Source organism: Heteronotia binoei, chromosome 4 (genome assembly GCF_032191835.1).
Source record: "Heteronotia binoei isolate CCM8104 ecotype False Entrance Well chromosome 4, APGP_CSIRO_Hbin_v1, whole genome shotgun sequence".
NCBI lineage: Eukaryota > Metazoa > Chordata > Lepidosauria > Squamata > Gekkonidae > Heteronotia > Heteronotia binoei.
Window position 1 is genome coordinate 31,369,981 of NC_083226.1, and position 17,535 is coordinate 31,387,515.

The following is a 17,535-nucleotide window of genomic DNA, read 5'->3' on the forward strand; positions in this document are numbered from 1 at the left end:
GCCCCAGGGGCTGCCTGAGGTCTCCACCTGGTTTTCCAAGCACCTGGAATGGCTTTTCTCTGTGTGTGTGTGTTCAGCTGCTACCGCCACCTAGTGTTTGTAGTAATTGCCTACTGAGAGGGCCAGGGCTCCCTGCTTCTCACTCATCCCCAGGCATTGCCTCTGTGTCTCCCACTATCCAGTGTCTGGTTACTCTGGGGACAGCTTACAGCTTTGTGCACTGCTGAGGGAGTAGCTGCTTGCCAACTAACTGCCCCCTTCTTCCTGGCCCTCCCTTTAAAAATAGTGTGGTGAGAACAATGGAGTTCTAAGGTGATACAGATTAAAAGTTATAAAGTATTTATTAGGAAGAAGACTGCAGAATGATACCCCACGCTTCTATCTGAATCAGAGTCTCAGAGCGGCTTACAATCTCCTATATCTCCCCACCACCACCCACAACAGACACCCTGTGAGGTGGGTGGGGCTGAGAGAGCTCTCCCAGAAGCTGCCCTTTCAACGACAACTCCTGCAAGAGCTGTGGCTGACCCAAGGCCATTCCAGCAGCTGCAAGTGGAGGAGTGGGGAATCAAACCCGGTTCGCCCAGATAAAGGTCTGCACACTTAACCACTACACCAAACTGGCTCTCCAGGAAATGTCCCCACCCACACTTTCAGTACAGCACCGAAATGAGCCCAGGATCAAAACAAAAAGTAAAATGCAGTTCCTCCATCCCTCTCTCTGCACATGCCCCTGTGGATTTCAATATGAGTTGGGCTCCTTACCTTGAAAGGTTACAGTTGTTCTAAAGGGCTCCAATCACTCTGAAGCCCCTGTTCAGGTGGTGGGTCAGCGCATGCAATGGCTGCCTCTTACAGACCCTGGGTGAGACTTCTGACTGCTTGATGGAATCAGCACAAAAGGCAGCCTCCTTCGCCTCCTCATTTTGAAGAGTTTTATCATCTCTGTTTCTCCTCCCACCCTAAGTCCTCCAAATCTCTTCTTTCCTGCTGGATGTCACCTTCCTAGTTGGTGTTGGGAGGAAGATTGATCATCCCATAATCTCTCACTAGACCTATTAGCATTTCTAAATGGTGGTAAAGGTGAGCAATTAAATTGACCTCCCTTCTCTTCCTGCCTGTTCTCTGCCAAAAGAGATAAAACTTTTTTAAAATTAAAGGTGAAGGTTTTGCTCTGTTTAGAGCTCCAAAGAAAAATGCATTTCCTCACAGCTTTCATTTGTTCTGATTTCATAGAGATTGAACGCATTGGCTTCACTCGTTCGCGGCATCCTTCCCAAACTCCACAGAAATATCATAACAGCACTCATAACTATTGATGTACATGCAAGAGATATCGTTACTGAACTTGTTCAACAAAAGGTATGTTACAGTTATTGATGTAATATTTGTACTTTTACCGTTTTTAAAACTACTTTTAAAATGAAGCTCTCATATAACATTTTCTGTTATTTGTGAAGGTGGACTCTGTGTACAACTTTGATTGGCAAAGACAACTGCGTTACTATTGGGACCTTGATCTGGACAACTGTGTGGCTAGGATGGCTTTGTCTCAGTACACTTATGGTTATGAATATCTGGGGGCATGCCCAAGATTAGTGATCACCCCACTTACAGTAAGACTTTACTTTTGTCTTCTTGCATGAACGTTAAATTATTAAAAAAAAAAAAACCTTGTGCTTGCGATATAAATTGGTAATGAGTAGAGTTCATCTCTTCCGCATAATTCCTTTTTATAAAAACTTTTGTATTTTCATTTTGAAAAAAGTTCCAAAAGCTTATGAATAGGCAATGTGAAGTATTTAGAATTTCTACACTCAGAATTACTTCTACGGGGAATGGAGATCAAAAGTAGTTTTCAAGAGGCTTTTCAGGTGGTCTGATAGGGCCATCATTTTTGTTGTCTCACTGTTATCTCTGTTCAGGGTTATTTTTCAGGTTTTTGAAGCACCACAAAACCTCCAAACCCAGAGGTGATAGTAGGACTGAATAAGAGAACATTTTAACAACTCTTCACACTTAAAATTCTTTTCTGAATTCACTCTTTCATGACTCCCACTTGTGGTATTGTAATGCTGCTTAGTTTTTATGAATCCTGAACTGATTCAGTTGTGTTCTGCAGAAGTTGCATATGCTTACTTAGACTGCATTCTCTAAGAGAGGCTCTGGCCTCTCAGTGCCTGCTTTTTTCTTGCCATCTTGGAACGCCCAGTAACTTATTCTTCCATGTCTAGTATTTGGGATAGATTCAATTTATCATTGTAGGCACTTTGGCAGGACTCCAAGCTATAGTTAAAATGCCACTGTAGTAATGGGTGAATACTATTAACTAGAGGATGATTATTTGCAACCCCTTAGTCAGGTAGCTTATTTCTCCAGTTACGCACATGAAGGAGCTGACTGTTCGTACATGGTGCATGAATTATGCATGTTGCAAGGCTGATTATCTCTACAGCGATCTTCCATTTAGTCTCATCACATTTCCAGTAGCTTTCATCAAGTACCTCATCACCCCTACAGGCCTTTGGAGGGATATTCAGCAAATTTTTTAATGTATCTCTCATTTTCAGCATATAATTATCTGTTTTATTGAATTTTTTTTCTAAATAATTTTTTTTTTTTAGAAAATTTAATAGCGAGCCATGCTGGTATACTAAGGTTTTCACTGGTGTTGGTTTCTTGTCCTCTGCCCATGATTCTTTCCAAAATCCATCCCCCACAGTGAAGAAATTCAGTGTTTATAAGTTGCATAGCCGTTACCATTTTATATGCCCAGACCAAGATTTAGATCCACATTAAGATGTTTGGGGATGGGTGTCAAATGCAATCATGACAAGACTTGGCTTAAGAACTTCACCTCCATCCAGTCATTGCCCTTTCATGTTATCTGGAACTTCTGAAGCAGTCCTAGATGACCCCAATTTGGAACCCTTTTAACAAATGTTTGTATTGCTTTGTGTTTTACATTTAAAAGTACATGCTCTTTACAAGAAGAATGTACATGCTGGTCTCCCATGCAGTTCACTTGGTTTGTATTATCTAAAGCAACTGTATATAACTGCAGTGTTTGATTTAAGAAGCTCTCCATTACTTTATAGTGTACTTGAAATCTTTGCATTGTTCTGGGTAGATGTGGTATGATATAGTTATGGAGGCTTAAATATGGTTATCAGCCATACAAAGGAAGCACTCAGCAAGCACTGAAGAACACTGCAGTCTTTTGATAGTCTCTAGCTGCAGATTCCCACCCCCACCCCACTGCAAATTAGTATTTTGTTGATCTCTGTAGCAGTCCCATATTGGAGACTGCATGCACAGGCCAGCAGTGGAGATGAAAGTTCTGAAGAACTGTCCTTCCTCCATGATGGCAAAGGGAGAACTGAGTGAAGGAGCACTCTCCCTCCTTGGTCACATGCTGGTTTTGGAGGAAAGGACTATCATGTGGCTTAGGTTGGGGGGAGTGGTCCTTGAGCTATAGGAAGCGCTGGAATACTTCAGAACTTCCATCTCCACAGCTGGCCTCCCCATGCCTAGTCCCCAGCGAATGCCTGCACAGGAGGACCACTCAGTGAATAACAGCTACTGGTAAGTGCAACCATGTTTTTACATTTTCAGATGCTCTGCCTAATCTATTTGGTGCTGCAGTATAGCCAGGGCTTTTTTGTAGCAGGAACTCCTTTGCACATGCCTGATGTAGCCAATCCTCCAAGAGCTTACAGTAGGCCCTGTAATAAGAGGCCCTGTAAGCTCTTGGAGGATTGGCTGCACCAGGGGTGAGTGGCCTAATATTCAAAGGAGTTCCTTCTACAAAAAAAGTCCGGAGTGCAGGCATACTCATGTCAAGGTTTGACAGTGTCCTAAAGACTTACACGCATATTGGTTACCTTGGGTGCCTTACGATTGTTAGATCTCAAATTTGTTTGTTAAAGCCAAAGTTCCTTTTCCTGCCCCCTCATGTGTGGTACTGGTTTCTACTGATGATGTGGCGTAGCGCTTATGGTAAGTTTTCCCCCATGAATTCTGTTGCTGATAGCTGGGCCTTTTGGACAGTGACCTAAATCACACATGAAGCCGCCTTATACTGCATCAGATCATTGGTCCATCAAGGCCAGTATCATCCATTCAGACCAGTGGTGCCCTCTCCAGCATCTCATTCAGAGGTCTTTCGCATCACCTACTACATGGACCTTTCAACTGGAGGTGCTGGAGACTGAACCTGGGACTTTCTGCATGCAAAGCAGACGCTCTACCACTGAGGCATGGCCCCTCCCCGCAAATCATATGTAATGCAAGTATTGATTTCTAGGGTCAAAGTGCACTTCTACTTCAATGGTGTATTGTGGTGTCACTATTCTGCCACATTTCTGACTGATATTCAGTATCCAGGGCCATGTTGTTTTCTTGATGCTTGTCAGGATCGTTGCTACCTCTGCCTGATGGGAGCCTTGCAACTGGACCTAGGTGGAGCCCCAGCTGGACCTGCTGGCACTGGCAAAACAGAGACCACGAAAGACCTGGCAAAAGCACTTGCCATCCAGTGTGTCGTGTTCAACTGTTCAGATGGCTTGGATTATAAGGTACAGCACCAAAACTATATTCTTATATGCTGTGTGTGGAAGATTCTTATTCTGTAATGTTTTATATTCATCAGTCTGAGTAGGGAACTGATGCTTGTGATTTTGGAAGACAACACAATAGTTTTATCAAATTCAAAGTTAGTGTTGTCCTTTTTTAATGCAATGTGCTGTTGACTGTTGGAGAGGACCTTTTTTGTAGAAAAAGCACAGCAGGAACCTATTTTCATATTAGGCCACACCCCCTGACATCACCGTTGTTTAGCTTAGGGCATTTTTGTAGAAAAAGCCCAGCAGAAGCTCATTTGCATATTAGGCCAAACCCCCTGATGCCAAGCCAGCCAGAACTGCGTTCCTGCTCAAAAAAAAGCCCTGAATGTCATACTTGAAGCTGGCAGAAGGAAAGGGGTTGAAGCATAAATCAGTAAGAAAACTGTGCTCAGAAAAGAGGTAGGCTGGTTTGTGGAGAATGTGGCTACTGACACCCCTGAGCAGGATGAGTGTTCATTTTGCAAGGCGTCCGTGATCTCTGATAACTGAGAAGGGTTGACCGAGTAGCCCAAATAACCCAGAGTAGCCAAGCTCCTCAAAGTTTGGGAACTAAGGGTTGGCCAAGGTCAGTGCTTGGATAGGAGACCACCAAGAAGATGGGTGGCTATATAGAGGAAGGCAGTGGCAAACCACCATCTCTTTCCTTGAACACCTCATTTGAGACTTGGTGGCACATTATTCATTTGAGACTTAATGGCACATTATTCATTCATTCAAGGCCTGAAGTGCACATGCAGCAGAATGAAACAATAGAATAGGGGAGGGACGGTGGTTCGGTGGTAGAGCATCTGCTTGGTAAGCAGAAGGTCCCAGGTTCAATCCCTGGCGTCTCCAACTAAAAAGGGTCCAGGCAAATAGCTGTGAAAAACCTTAGCTTGAGACCCTGAAGAGCAGCTGCCAGTCTGAGTAGATAATACTGACTTTGGTAGACCGAGGGTCTGATTCAGTATAAGGCAGCTTTATATGTTCATATGTTCAATATATTGTACCAGCTCAGACTGTGGATAAGGATTGTATTTTTTTAAATACTGTCCTACATAAACCTCCCTGTAAGTATAAAACTAACAGGGGGTGGGTTGTGTTAAAATAGCTGATGTTGCTATGCTAGTTTTTCTACTGCAGAGAGTTTCCTATTTGGGAGTGTACTCAAAAAATGCCTCCCAGTCGGTAGCCTGGAATGGTACAATTCCGTCTAACACCTCATGATTCTACCACCTCGTTTGGCTGCATGTATAGGCCAGTCCTGAGAGTAGATGATGTGGAGATGGATTGTGCTTTGATTGTCCAGTGGCTTCTCCTGCTGATGCTGAACAAAAGATTGTATAAAGATAAAACCAGGGCTTTTTTTTTTTAGCAGGAACACACAGGAATGCAATTCCAGCTGGCTTGGTGTCAGGGGGTATGGCCTAATATGCAAACAAGTTCCTTTGCAAAACAATGGTGACTTCAGGGAGTGTGGTCTAATGTACAAATGAGTTCCTGCTGGGCTTTTTCTACCCTAAAAGCCCTGGATAAAGCTAAGTTATCGTGGATATTTTTATTGTTTTTACAAAATCTGCATTATAATGCACCTTTGTAGCAGTTGATGGTTCTGTATTTGCTTTAGAGTCAAACAGTTTAGCCATTTGACTCAGATATTCCATCCACAAGGAGGGAGGACATGAATAGCCCTCATGCAAGCTACTTCATTTTGTCTCTTAAAAGCTTGTTGCTTCATACTATGGCTTGCTGGAGATGCAAGGCTGATATGATACTCAATAAAACTCACTAATGTTGTTGTTTCAGATGATGGGGCGTTTCTTCAGTGGCTTAGCACAGTCTGGAGCATGGTGCTGCTTTGATGAATTTAACCGAATTGATATTGAAGTTCTCTCTGTGATTGCCCAACAGCTGATTACTATTAGGAATGCCAAAGCTGCAAAGGTAAGATCCATTCTTTGGGGGCGATAGGACACCTGCATTGTGCTTTTAATTTCTTGACTGTTGTTTTTATTAGACAGTGGATTTTTTTTTTTTAAGTAACACTTCTGCTTCTTTTTTTCCAACAGTTTTCTCGGTTTATGTTTGAAGGACGTGAAATAAAGTTGGTTATGACTTGTGCAGCATTCATTACAATGAATCCTGGCTATGCTGGACGGACAGAGTTACCTGATAATCTGAAAGCTCTCTTCAGGCCATTCTCAATGATGGTTCCAAACTATGCTTTGATTGCCGAGGTACCTTTTAAAGAGAACATTTCTCAAAGCAGGGTCCTGGGATGATTTTTTTTTGAGCGGGGGGGGGAGGGGTAGAGCAAGATCTTTTTAAGAATAAAGAGTGGCCTTTCTCATTCCACCTGGCTAATATGAAAATGGAGGGGAAGGGGGCAGAATCAACTTCCACCTCTTTCAAAGGGTGGGAAGTCATATTGCTGCTGCTGCTTGCAATCACTTAGCTTACAGAGCACTAGCCAGGAAACCTGCTGAGTTGTTTTTGGAAGCCAGTAGGTCAGCTCTGGGACTTCTGATTATCTGAGTGCCACCAAGGGGATGCAGTCCTAATGCAGTCAGGGTACTTATTTCTAGTATACAATTGAACTGGTTTTTATTCTGTTTTTCCAATGCAAAATATTTCAGCGTGCCGTTCTGCATCCGTTGACCATAACAACCAGTGGTCGTTTTCAGTTAAATACTTGAAGATCAGTTTTTGTGGGACACTAGTCTTTTTCAGCAGTTCCACAAGTTTTTCCAGATCCCTTTCAGCTCCTATTTTGCTAGTCTTCAAGATATTATTAACTGATAGGGAAGTTTCTTTCTATCTTTGGTGCAGGGCCCCATCCGGTCAAGGGGTGAGGCTGATTAGAACTTGGGTCAGGGTATTTTGAATTGTGCCTCTGTAGAGCCAGATACCCTGTGAGACCATGAACAGTCAATATTGGTTTTTTTAAAAAAACACACCACCTTGCTTTTCAACTGTATTTGATAAGAGTCTTACTATATTGTTTTGAGGATATGAGAGAAAGGGTCATAGGCCATAAGCATCTTCCCACACCTGCTTTAGAAAGGGACTGTGAGTTGTGTGCTGTGCGATATTGAAGGCGGAAGGGATGGTTTGGTGATTCATGGATATTTTTAAAGTCAAAATGAGGATTCCTGGGTTGCTCAAGCTGAAGGATGGCTAGGATTTGTAGAATCTTTCGGGCTCAAGTGCCGTGTTCTACTGGAGAAAGTTTTTCTTCCAGACGTTTCGTTCTCAGCTGCGGAGAACATCCTCAGTGGCGTTGCAGCCGGAGCAGGCGCTCTGAGCTTCTTGGCTGCTGTGCATTGAATGCATCACTCAATGCACAGCAGCCAAGAAGATCAGAGCGCCTGCTCCGGCTGCAACGCCACTGAGGATGTTCTCCGCAGCTGAGAACGAAACGTCTGGAAGAAAAACTTTCTCCAGTAGAACATGGCACTTGAGCCCGAAAGATTCTACAAACTTTACTTTACTTTATTCGATTTATATCATCAAACCCTAATGATGTTGCCAGCCGTGAAAACCTGAAATCTTTGAAAGATGGCTGTTTTCATAATATGATTACCTGCAGAAGTAGTGTGAGAGTGACGGTGGTGATTTGCTGTTGCCCTGGAATTCCTTGGTTGTCTCCCATCCAAATATTGACAAGGGCAACCCTGTTTAGTTTCCAAGATCTGACAAGATTGGGTCATCCCAGTCAGGGCAGGCAGTTTGAGAATTGGGTTACCATTTAAGTATAAAGTACCACAACAGTGTAACTAAGAGTTAAGTTATACACAATAACAATTATATCTCATATTCTAGTGTCTCGTTTAATAGTATGCCTTCTTTATAACGAACCTACTTTTAACTTCAGATTTTGTAAAAAGACAAAATAAAAGATTACAACTTAAAACTACAGAAACATAACTTGATGTGCTTAGTTTTTCATGCTGTCTATCTGGTAGGGAGAGTACAGCTAGAGTGTTCATCTTGATATTTAATGCTGGATTGATGTCACTGTTTTTTATTCCCCCCCCCAGTTGACATTTTAAGGCATTTCGCACGGAATGTTCATTTCTTATCCCTTTCCAAGTACGTCTGTGCATTAATTACATCAAGGTCTGGACAGATTCACAGATTCAAGTGCACAGGCAGCCTGAACTGACATGTGATAAACTTAGGAAAGAAATGCCATCAAATCGCATAAGCTGAGATCACATATGTGCATAAGGAGCTAGGATCCTGTGAGAGACCCTCCCTCAGGAGAACAGGGTAGGGTCTTGCTGCCACATATGTATGAAATGAATCCCTGCTATCTTTGCAAAGGCACTGAGATCGTCAGAGAAATTTGGTGACCATCCTGTTCTCCTCCTCAGTATTCTTTGTTCTAGTATGAATGAGCATTGGGCAGTGTGGAAGCTCTGTCCCTAAGTTACAGAGAGGATTTGACAGCATCCAGCCCAACCCAAGCCCTATTAGCTTCAGCTTTTGGTTCGCTGTCTACCAAACAATTGCACCTATCCCCAGTTTGCCTGTTCAGCTAGAGATGTGGTCCAGGTGAGTTCTAAGGTTACAATACATAAGAAGGGAAGGATGTGATTAATTTTCTTCTTTGTATTATAGTTTCCCACTGTTTCCCAACTGGAAACCCCCTGCCTGACTTCTGAGTTCTGTGGGCCTCTCCATCTGCTTTAGATAGACTGCATGTCTTTTTACTCACAGAAACTCATTCACTTATGTTTGATTAAAATATTTGTGAATGGTTGCTCTTATACAGGTTTGAGTGTTCTAGAAGTTTTTCATTGGCATGTTTATTTAATATATTTGCAGTACAAGTGTAAATACAGCTTCTTGCTTTTAAATTCTGTTGAATAGACCTGAATAGGATGCTTAATAGACCTGCTGAGGATCGCACTGTTAGTTTCATAAACAAAAAAAGCCTGCATGTTTAAGAGCACTTAATTAGAATGCCTTATTGTTTCAACTTTATATTAGTATGAATTCACTTGGAACTAGAGTTGTAGGCTTGTTGGAGCCTCTTATTCTGTTTAAGCTTCCTGTTGTTTTGCAAGAGCTTTCAACGTACCTTTTGTGTATTTCAGGTTATTTTGTATTCTGAAGGATTTGAATCTAGTAAAACGCTTGCAAGGAAGATGACTCAAATGTACAAGCTCTGTAGTGAACAGCTGTCTCAACAGGACCACTATGATTTTGGAATGAGGGCTGTCAAATCTGTCTTAGTCATGGCAGGGTAAGGAGCCACATGCTGTTTGAGACCTAATTCTAGTGTGAGCATTCTTCACCAGCTTGGAGACGTGACAGCATTTACATTAATTCCTATTTGGTAGAAGACGAGAAACTGCCATTTTAATTATAGTCATTGAATGCGAATGTCAGATTTTCACAGATTTCACAGACTAAAGTTCTGCAGGATTTTAATGCATACACATAGGCAAGCTGATGCTCCTTTAGTATTAGGAGAATTCCTACATTGTGAGTAACTCCCATATATGCAGTGGAGCCCCTGTATGTACAGCAGGACTGCTGGATCTGTGTTTTGGTGCTGGTATGGTTCATAACAGGCTGAGTGACTTATGATGCGGGAAGCAGCCCACCACTCATTCATGGAGATCTGTCAAGGTTTTGATTCACCAGTTGTTTTTGCCATTGACCAAAATGGAAGGGAAGTCGAAATGCCAAAAGGTTACCTGATAGACTTCAAAACTTGGCAGTGTTTGCCTTGGAGGAACACATGTTATATTGGCCTGATTTTATGAAAATAGAAAATTATCTTGTATGAATGAGTGAATCAACGCCCAAAGTCCTGGTGTCATTCAGGACTATGAAAGTCTGCATTAACCAATATTACTTTTGAAGTAATACTCAAAAGGGAATAAGATGGGGGTGGCCATACTGTGGCTCGGGAGCCACATGTGGCTCTTTCACACATATTGTGTGGCTCTTGAAGCCCCCACTGTCCCGTTGGCCAGCTTGGAGAAGACATTTCTCTCTTTGAATCACTTCATCAAGCCAGTCAGAAGCTTGGATAAGGCATTTCAAGTTAAAGTTGTTTTCTTTCCACCTCTCTTTCCCTCTCTCACCTGTTTGCCTTCCTTCCTGTCTTGAGGCTCTCAAACATCTGATGTTCATGACTTGCGGCTCTTCAACATCTGACATTTATTGTGTGGCTCTTACATTAAGCAAGTTTGGCAACCTCTGGCATAAGAGATTGGCCAGGGGAGGCAGTGGGAAATTTTTAGTTAAGCTTCTGTAGTTATACAAAGATTTTTTTTTTGAACTCACAAGTTAAAATGTTTATTAAAATGGTGACTTCATTTATTCCTGTATTTTGGCCCCTTTATTGGTAAATCTGGAAATAGTAGATATGTACATACCTTCAGACTAGAGTGGCTACTGTGAGTTTTGTATGGGCTCTTTGTGTTTCTTTGGCTGCAGCAGAGTCAGAGACTGCTCCTCCAGCATTTGCTATATCAAAGGAGATTTACTTATTTTGTGCAATGCTTGAACAGTCTATTCCAAGAACCTATGGTATGTTTTATACCAATTTACCTATAATAAATGTAAATAATAGTAATTTAGAAATATGTTCCTGTCAATTTAGGTCATTAAAGAGGGAGAATCCAGATCTGAATGAGGATGTTGTATTAATAAGAGCATTACGAGACTCCAATCTACCAAAATTTCTTGCAGATGATGCTCTTTTGTTCAGGTATTTTTTAAATTAGCATGTTCATTCTAGGTAGATCCAGGTGGGCAGCTATGTTGGTCTGAAGCTATAGAACATAGTTGGAGTCCAGTAGCACCTTTAAGACCAAAGTTTTATTCATTATTCTGAGAAAAACATGTTCTCAGTTTAACCCAGGCTTGAGGATCAATAGAGCAATTAACAGACTGCATTTATTGCCTTGTGACACTCTCACCATCATTCTCCAGTTCTGACATGTTTACTGCCTTTGTTTTTTTCTCAAGCAAATGCTATCCAGACCAAACATTATTCTTTCAGTTTGTTAATTTCACTACTTTGCTATTGGATTCTAATTTACTACTTTGCATGCTTAACCACTGCCCACTAGCTATATATAACACTGTTCATTGTACCCCATTTTATTGTCTGACAAAGTATGCATGTACACGAAAGCTTACATTCTGAATAAAACTTCGTTGGTCTTAAAGGCGCTAATGGAGTTTCTGTCATTGCAACATTTTTATTTTGCCATAAATATTTACGTATTTGAACTGTCAAAATGATTGCATTTCATTATTGCAAAATCCATTTTATAGCTTCCTAACCTGAAATAGGAAGGGTCATGTTATTTCAGGGAGATTGGCTATCAAAGTAGAATTTTTGTCCTAATGATCATTAGAGTTAGAATCATTCTAAACAATCTGAATACTTGTGTTTATTTGTGTTGGGCACATCATAGGATGGAATGAAAATGTCATGCCAAATTGTAAGTATAAATGGAATGGTGATGTTTATCAGCTTCATTGCATTTCAGTTAAAGAGAAGCTTTATCTTAATACATTATTGATCAGCAATGCATTATTGATCCAACCTAGCACATTAGGCAACTCTGTATATCATTTCCGTTGAAGAATGTAACAGTGAACTAGAGTGGGAGAAAACAGACCTGTATTATTGTGTTTAAATATACAATATACATTTTTTTTAGTTTGAGTATTGAAATAACATTCTGGGCAAAGCTGCGGGTCCTTCAGAGGGGCTACAAAACCCTTCTTCATAGGTAGGTTTTTGTATTCTGATAGGGCCACGTTAAAAGTTACTTCAGCTGTACTTTTCAGGCTGTAGTAATTACAGTGCCATTCTAAATGGATTTTCAAGCCCACTGGCTTCAGTGGGTTTAGAACAAAGCAGCTCTGTTCAGAACTGGATTGCTAATGTTTTAAGCAGCCGCCTTGAGCATAGGGAGAGATGCAGAGCAGAAATGTTTTAAATAAATAAAACAAAGCTTTTATTTCTTTCTCGTTGCGTTAGTGGGATTATATCCGACCTTTTCCCTGGAGTCATAATCCCAGAGCATGATTACGGGGTGCTGCAGTCAACAATAATAGAAGTCATGCTTTCCAAAGGATTGCAGCCTGAATCTACCATGGTTCATAAAGTCATTCAGCTTTACGAAACTATGTTGGTAAGGCATGGTGTAATGCTTGTTGGTCCAACCGGAGGTGGGAAAACTACCGTTTACCAAGTTCTTGCCGACGCTCTCGGAGCATTGCATGCGGCGGGAGAGCAGAACCCTTTCTACCAGCCCGTTAAAACATATATCCTCAACCCGAAATCGATCACAATGGGTGAATTGTATGGCGAGGTTAACAATCTAACCCTGGAGTGGAAAGACGGCCTGATGGCATTGAGTGTTCGAGCAGCTGTCGTTGACACCTCTGAAGATCACAAATGGATCGTCAGCGATGGACCTGTGGATGCTTTATGGATTGAAAACTTGAACACTGTCCTGGATGATAACAAGATGCTTTGTTTAGCTAACAGTGAAAGAATCAAACTCACACCTTTTATTCACATGCTGTTTGAGGTACTGCTCTTTTTTTGTTGTTTTGGTTTTAAGTACTTCACGGAACACGCAGCTTGATTTGATGATAGATCCAAGTGGGCAGCTGTTGTTGGTCTGAAGCAGTAGAACAAAGTAGGAGTCAAGGTACACCTCTAAGACCAACAAAGTTTTATTCCGAATGTAAGCTTTCGTGTGCATACATGCATACTTCTTCAGATGAGGAGCTGAAATTCATATACCTGGTGGGTTAAGAGTGTAAACTGATACAAAGTTTGGATCAAATGGCAAAACAGTGTAATAAATTGGAAGACCATTTGGTCTGGATAGCAATAAAAAGTAATAAAAGTTGCCTGTTAATTGCTTTTGCTACAAGTTTAAGTAAAACAAAAGGACATGTATTTCCTAGTGATGTTCTTGTCCACCTAATTTACTTTTTAACATCATTTTATACATTATAAATATCATTCTAGTTTACCATTAGAAAAAAGGAGAATACATTAAAATATAGTGAAAATGAGTTAAGTATATGTAATGAGATAAACAGCCAATATCCCTTATTTGGGTATGTCAATACAAAAAGTATTATTCTGATGCACTGTTCTAAAAGAGAAATACATTGGAATACTGTGGGTATATAGCTATACTCAGTGAGAGTGAGTTTAGCATATGTGATGAGATAAAAAAAAACAATATCCCTGTAGTCCTGCGGTGGTTTATTCCAAGTTTCATAATAATTTGTAATTCAACAGTTTCGCTCTCCATTCTGTTCTTGAAGTTCCTTTGCAGTAAAACAGCAACTTTGAGATCATCCACTGAATGCTCTGGAAGGTTAAAGTGTTCTCCCACAGGTTTCTCAGTTTTGTAATTCCTGATGTCAGATTTCTGTCCATTTATCCTTTGGCGTAGGGTTTGTCCTGTTTGCCCTATATAGAGAACCAAAGGGCATTGTTGGCATATATAATGTTGGAAGATGAACGAGTGAATGAGCCTGAGATGATGTAGTTAATGTTGTTAGGTCCAGTGATTGTGTTGTCTGGGTGTATGTGGCAGCAAAGTTTGCATTTGAGTTTATTGCAAGCTCTGCTACCGGTGTCCATGTTCAGATGAGATGTTGTATTGTTGTGGATGAGGAGTTGTTTGAGATTAGGGGGCTGTCTGTGTGCAAGTAAAGGTTTAACCCCCCCCCCCCCCAGTACTTTTGAAAGAGAGCGGTCACTGTCCAATATAGGTTGTAAGTTGTTGATGATACGTTGAACTGTTCTCAGTTGAGAGTTGGGTGTAACCACTAGTGGTGTTCTGTTATTGTCTTTTTGGGGTCAGTATTCCAAAGTATTTCTCTTTTAGGTTAGTGTATCAGAATAATGTTTTTGTATTGATATACTCAAACAAGGGATATTGTCTGTTTATCTCATATACCAAAAACCCATCTTCCACTATATTTTAATGTATTTTTTTCTAATGGCAAACCAGAATGATGTATATATTTATGTTACATGTTATAAGGTAAATTAGTTGGACAGGAAAAGCTTCTGGGAAAGAAATGCCCTCATTTTAACTTAGGCTTTTTAGCAATAGAATAATTAACGGATTCTGGCATTCTGATATGTTACTGTTTTATTGGTTTCCCATGCTAATGCAACCCAGATCAAAGGTTTTCTGAATTTGTTAATTTTACTATTCTGTTGGATTTTAACTTTGTACCACTTTGCATTCTAAGCCCCACAAGCTATATATAGCTCTGCTTACTGTACCCTATTTCTCGTCTGAAGAAGTGTGCATGCACATGAAAGCTTATATTCTGAATAAAAATTTATTACACTGTTTTGCCACTTGATCCTAACTTTGTATTAGTTTACACTCTTAACCCACCAGCTATATGTATTTCAGCTCTGTACTCCATCCCCTCGTCTGAAGAAGTATGCATGCATATGAAAGCTTACATTCTGAATAAAACTTTGTTGGTCTTAAAGGTGTAACTTGATTCCTACTTTGTTCTAGATTTGATGAGTTTCATTGCAATAATCTTCTGTAAATCATGAAAACAGTTATTTTAGGATATGTTGTATAGGTAGGTAAGTAGCAAAATGCTCCTCCAGCCACCCAATCTTATTGATGGTAGGGTTGTAACCCTTCCCTAGAGAAGCTTATGGGTGAGTTCAATATGGGAATTCTTTATTTTTGTCCACTTATTGCTTCCTCTGTTTCACCCACATATTGTAGGCCCCTGCAGGCTTTACATTTGTTGCTCAAGCTGTCCTTACTGAATTGAAATGCAGTTGGCGTGGATTTTGTAAATTGGTGTGGATTTAATATACTGATCTGCCTGTTTACACAGCCAGCTGTCATAAGGCTTTGCCCCGGTATAGAATTGGACAGAACAGAGAGGACAGACTCATGGAACTTCATGGGATGGGAGAATAAATTCTATGACTCAGATTTGTTCTCATTTCTGTGAAAAATTGACATTTTGTGCCTGCAGGAAACCTGGTCCCAGGAGTCCAACCCCCCCCCCCCCCCACAGTTCTCTAGAGAAATTGTATATTTGTTGGTCCTTCTATCAAAATCCATACTAAAGGCCATACCAGCAGGGGCATGGTAACTTTTGCTTCTGTCAGTCTTAAGGCTGAGGACCAGGGCTTGAACAGTGGCACCCAGTATTATCTCCAGGTGTTGGGGATTCAAGGCAAAAATAGTGGGACCAATTTCCCACTCACCTTATGCCGCTCTCAGGTTCCTCTTCTCAGCAGGGCTTCCTTCCGATTTCACACTATCTGCCCCGGGGCTACAGCTGGTGCTGGCTTTTTCACACGGCAAACAGTAACCTCTAAAAACCAGTTTCTGTTTGCTGCGTGAAAAAGCCAACGCTAACTGCAGCCCCAGGTTAGATAGTGTGAAATCAGAAGGAAGCCCCGCTGAGAAGAGGAACATGAGAGCGGTGTAAGGCGAGTGGGAAATCGGTCTGGATCTCTTCCTCTGTGTAAATATATATATCGTACCTAAAATATCCAGGTCCCAGAACCAGAAGAACCAGAAGGGATACAATTTTTCAGCTGTTTCTAGGGCAATCTGTCTACCAGACTGGACACTCTGTTGTTTTGTGCAAGGCTTGACTATGGTTCTCTTGGTGATTCATCGTGCATGATCAACCAGGTGGCTTTATACGCATGTCAACTAGCCAGGTCATTTAAGGATAAGTTTTTTAATGAGGTATCAGGTTCGTAGAAATACTTTCTTCTTGTCGCTTATGTCACCTTTATGGGCACCCTGTATGGCTCCTCCCACAGCACCTATACATATATGTCTACCCAGAGTAATAAGACTTCATGCTTTATTGTGCCTACAGTATCCATTCTATTCACTAAAGGGGACTTAGAGTGGTTTAATAGATATGGGAAAGTAATTTCCACAGAATTGTGAATCTATTTAATAGCTGCTAGGATAATGAAATAGGAGAAGCCTAGCTATATGTAAGTGAAAGAAGTTCTAGGGCTAAAAGGTAAGTGATTCAGACCTGAATATCTCATTAAAAGGTGGCGATGGAAAAATGCTTGGTTCACTGCAACACTCTCTGATGTTCCGCTTATAATTCTGCTTTGTATATGGATTTGAAGCAGAAAAGACTTATTTTATAAGTAAAACACTATTTACTTGAAAGAGCTGAAAAATTGTATCCGTTACCTTCCTTAAACTCAGCATAGCTGAGAGTGATTTGCAAGCATGCTTGTTCCCAACAAATTTTGGATCAGAAGTATTGTGTTTTCTGTTTGGTATTCTTTGCTGCAGTTTCATATATGTAGAAGCTGAAACATGCACTGAATTATCCTCTTTGCATTATTCATGCCTTTTAGGTGGAAGACTTAAGGGTTGCTTCACCTGCCACTGTGAGCCGATGTGGAATGGTATATATTGACCCAGATGAACTGAAGTGGTTACCCTACGTAAAGACGTGGCTGGCAGGCCTTGAAGGAAAAGTAGGGTTTACAAAAACACTTTTGGTCAAAAAGCAAAGTGATTCATAAAACAATTTTAAATAATAGTATCAAACTTATAGTTCTGCTATGCACATCCCCCATCTTACATAGCATTGATTTCAGTGTCATTTTCTTCCAAGTCAATTTGCATAGGATTTTGCAGTTCTGTTTAATTGCTATAACAGCAAGTTTTCAGGTTAATCTTTAAATGTCAGCAATTGCGAATGAGCATCAGAATGCAAGACGACAATATTAAAGAGGCATGCGACTATATATAGTTATATAAAATGGTGGTGATACGGGGACCCGTATCACAGTGTGTGAGCAGAATTCACAGCCCTACGTGTAGATTACTTTAACAGGCCTGCAAACTGCTGACACTTCTGGCCACCATTTATGTTCTTGGGC

At 40.9% G+C, this 17,535-nt stretch overlaps 1 protein-coding gene across 1 annotated transcript in view; it reads left to right on the forward strand.

Annotated features, from left to right (window-relative positions):
• Window positions 1-17,535, forward strand: part of DNAH6 (dynein axonemal heavy chain 6) — a 239,754-nt gene that overhangs the window by 48,051 nt on the left and 174,168 nt on the right. Inside the window, 9 exon segments of the mRNA XM_060237063.1 lie at window positions 1,237-1,362; window positions 1,461-1,616; window positions 4,416-4,577; window positions 6,411-6,548; window positions 6,674-6,841; window positions 9,707-9,855; window positions 11,227-11,334; window positions 12,622-13,177; window positions 17,005-17,127. Of these exon segments, the coding sequence (XP_060093046.1) occupies window positions 1,237-1,362; window positions 1,461-1,616; window positions 4,416-4,577; window positions 6,411-6,548; window positions 6,674-6,841; window positions 9,707-9,855; window positions 11,227-11,334; window positions 12,622-13,177; window positions 17,005-17,127 (1,686 nt within the window).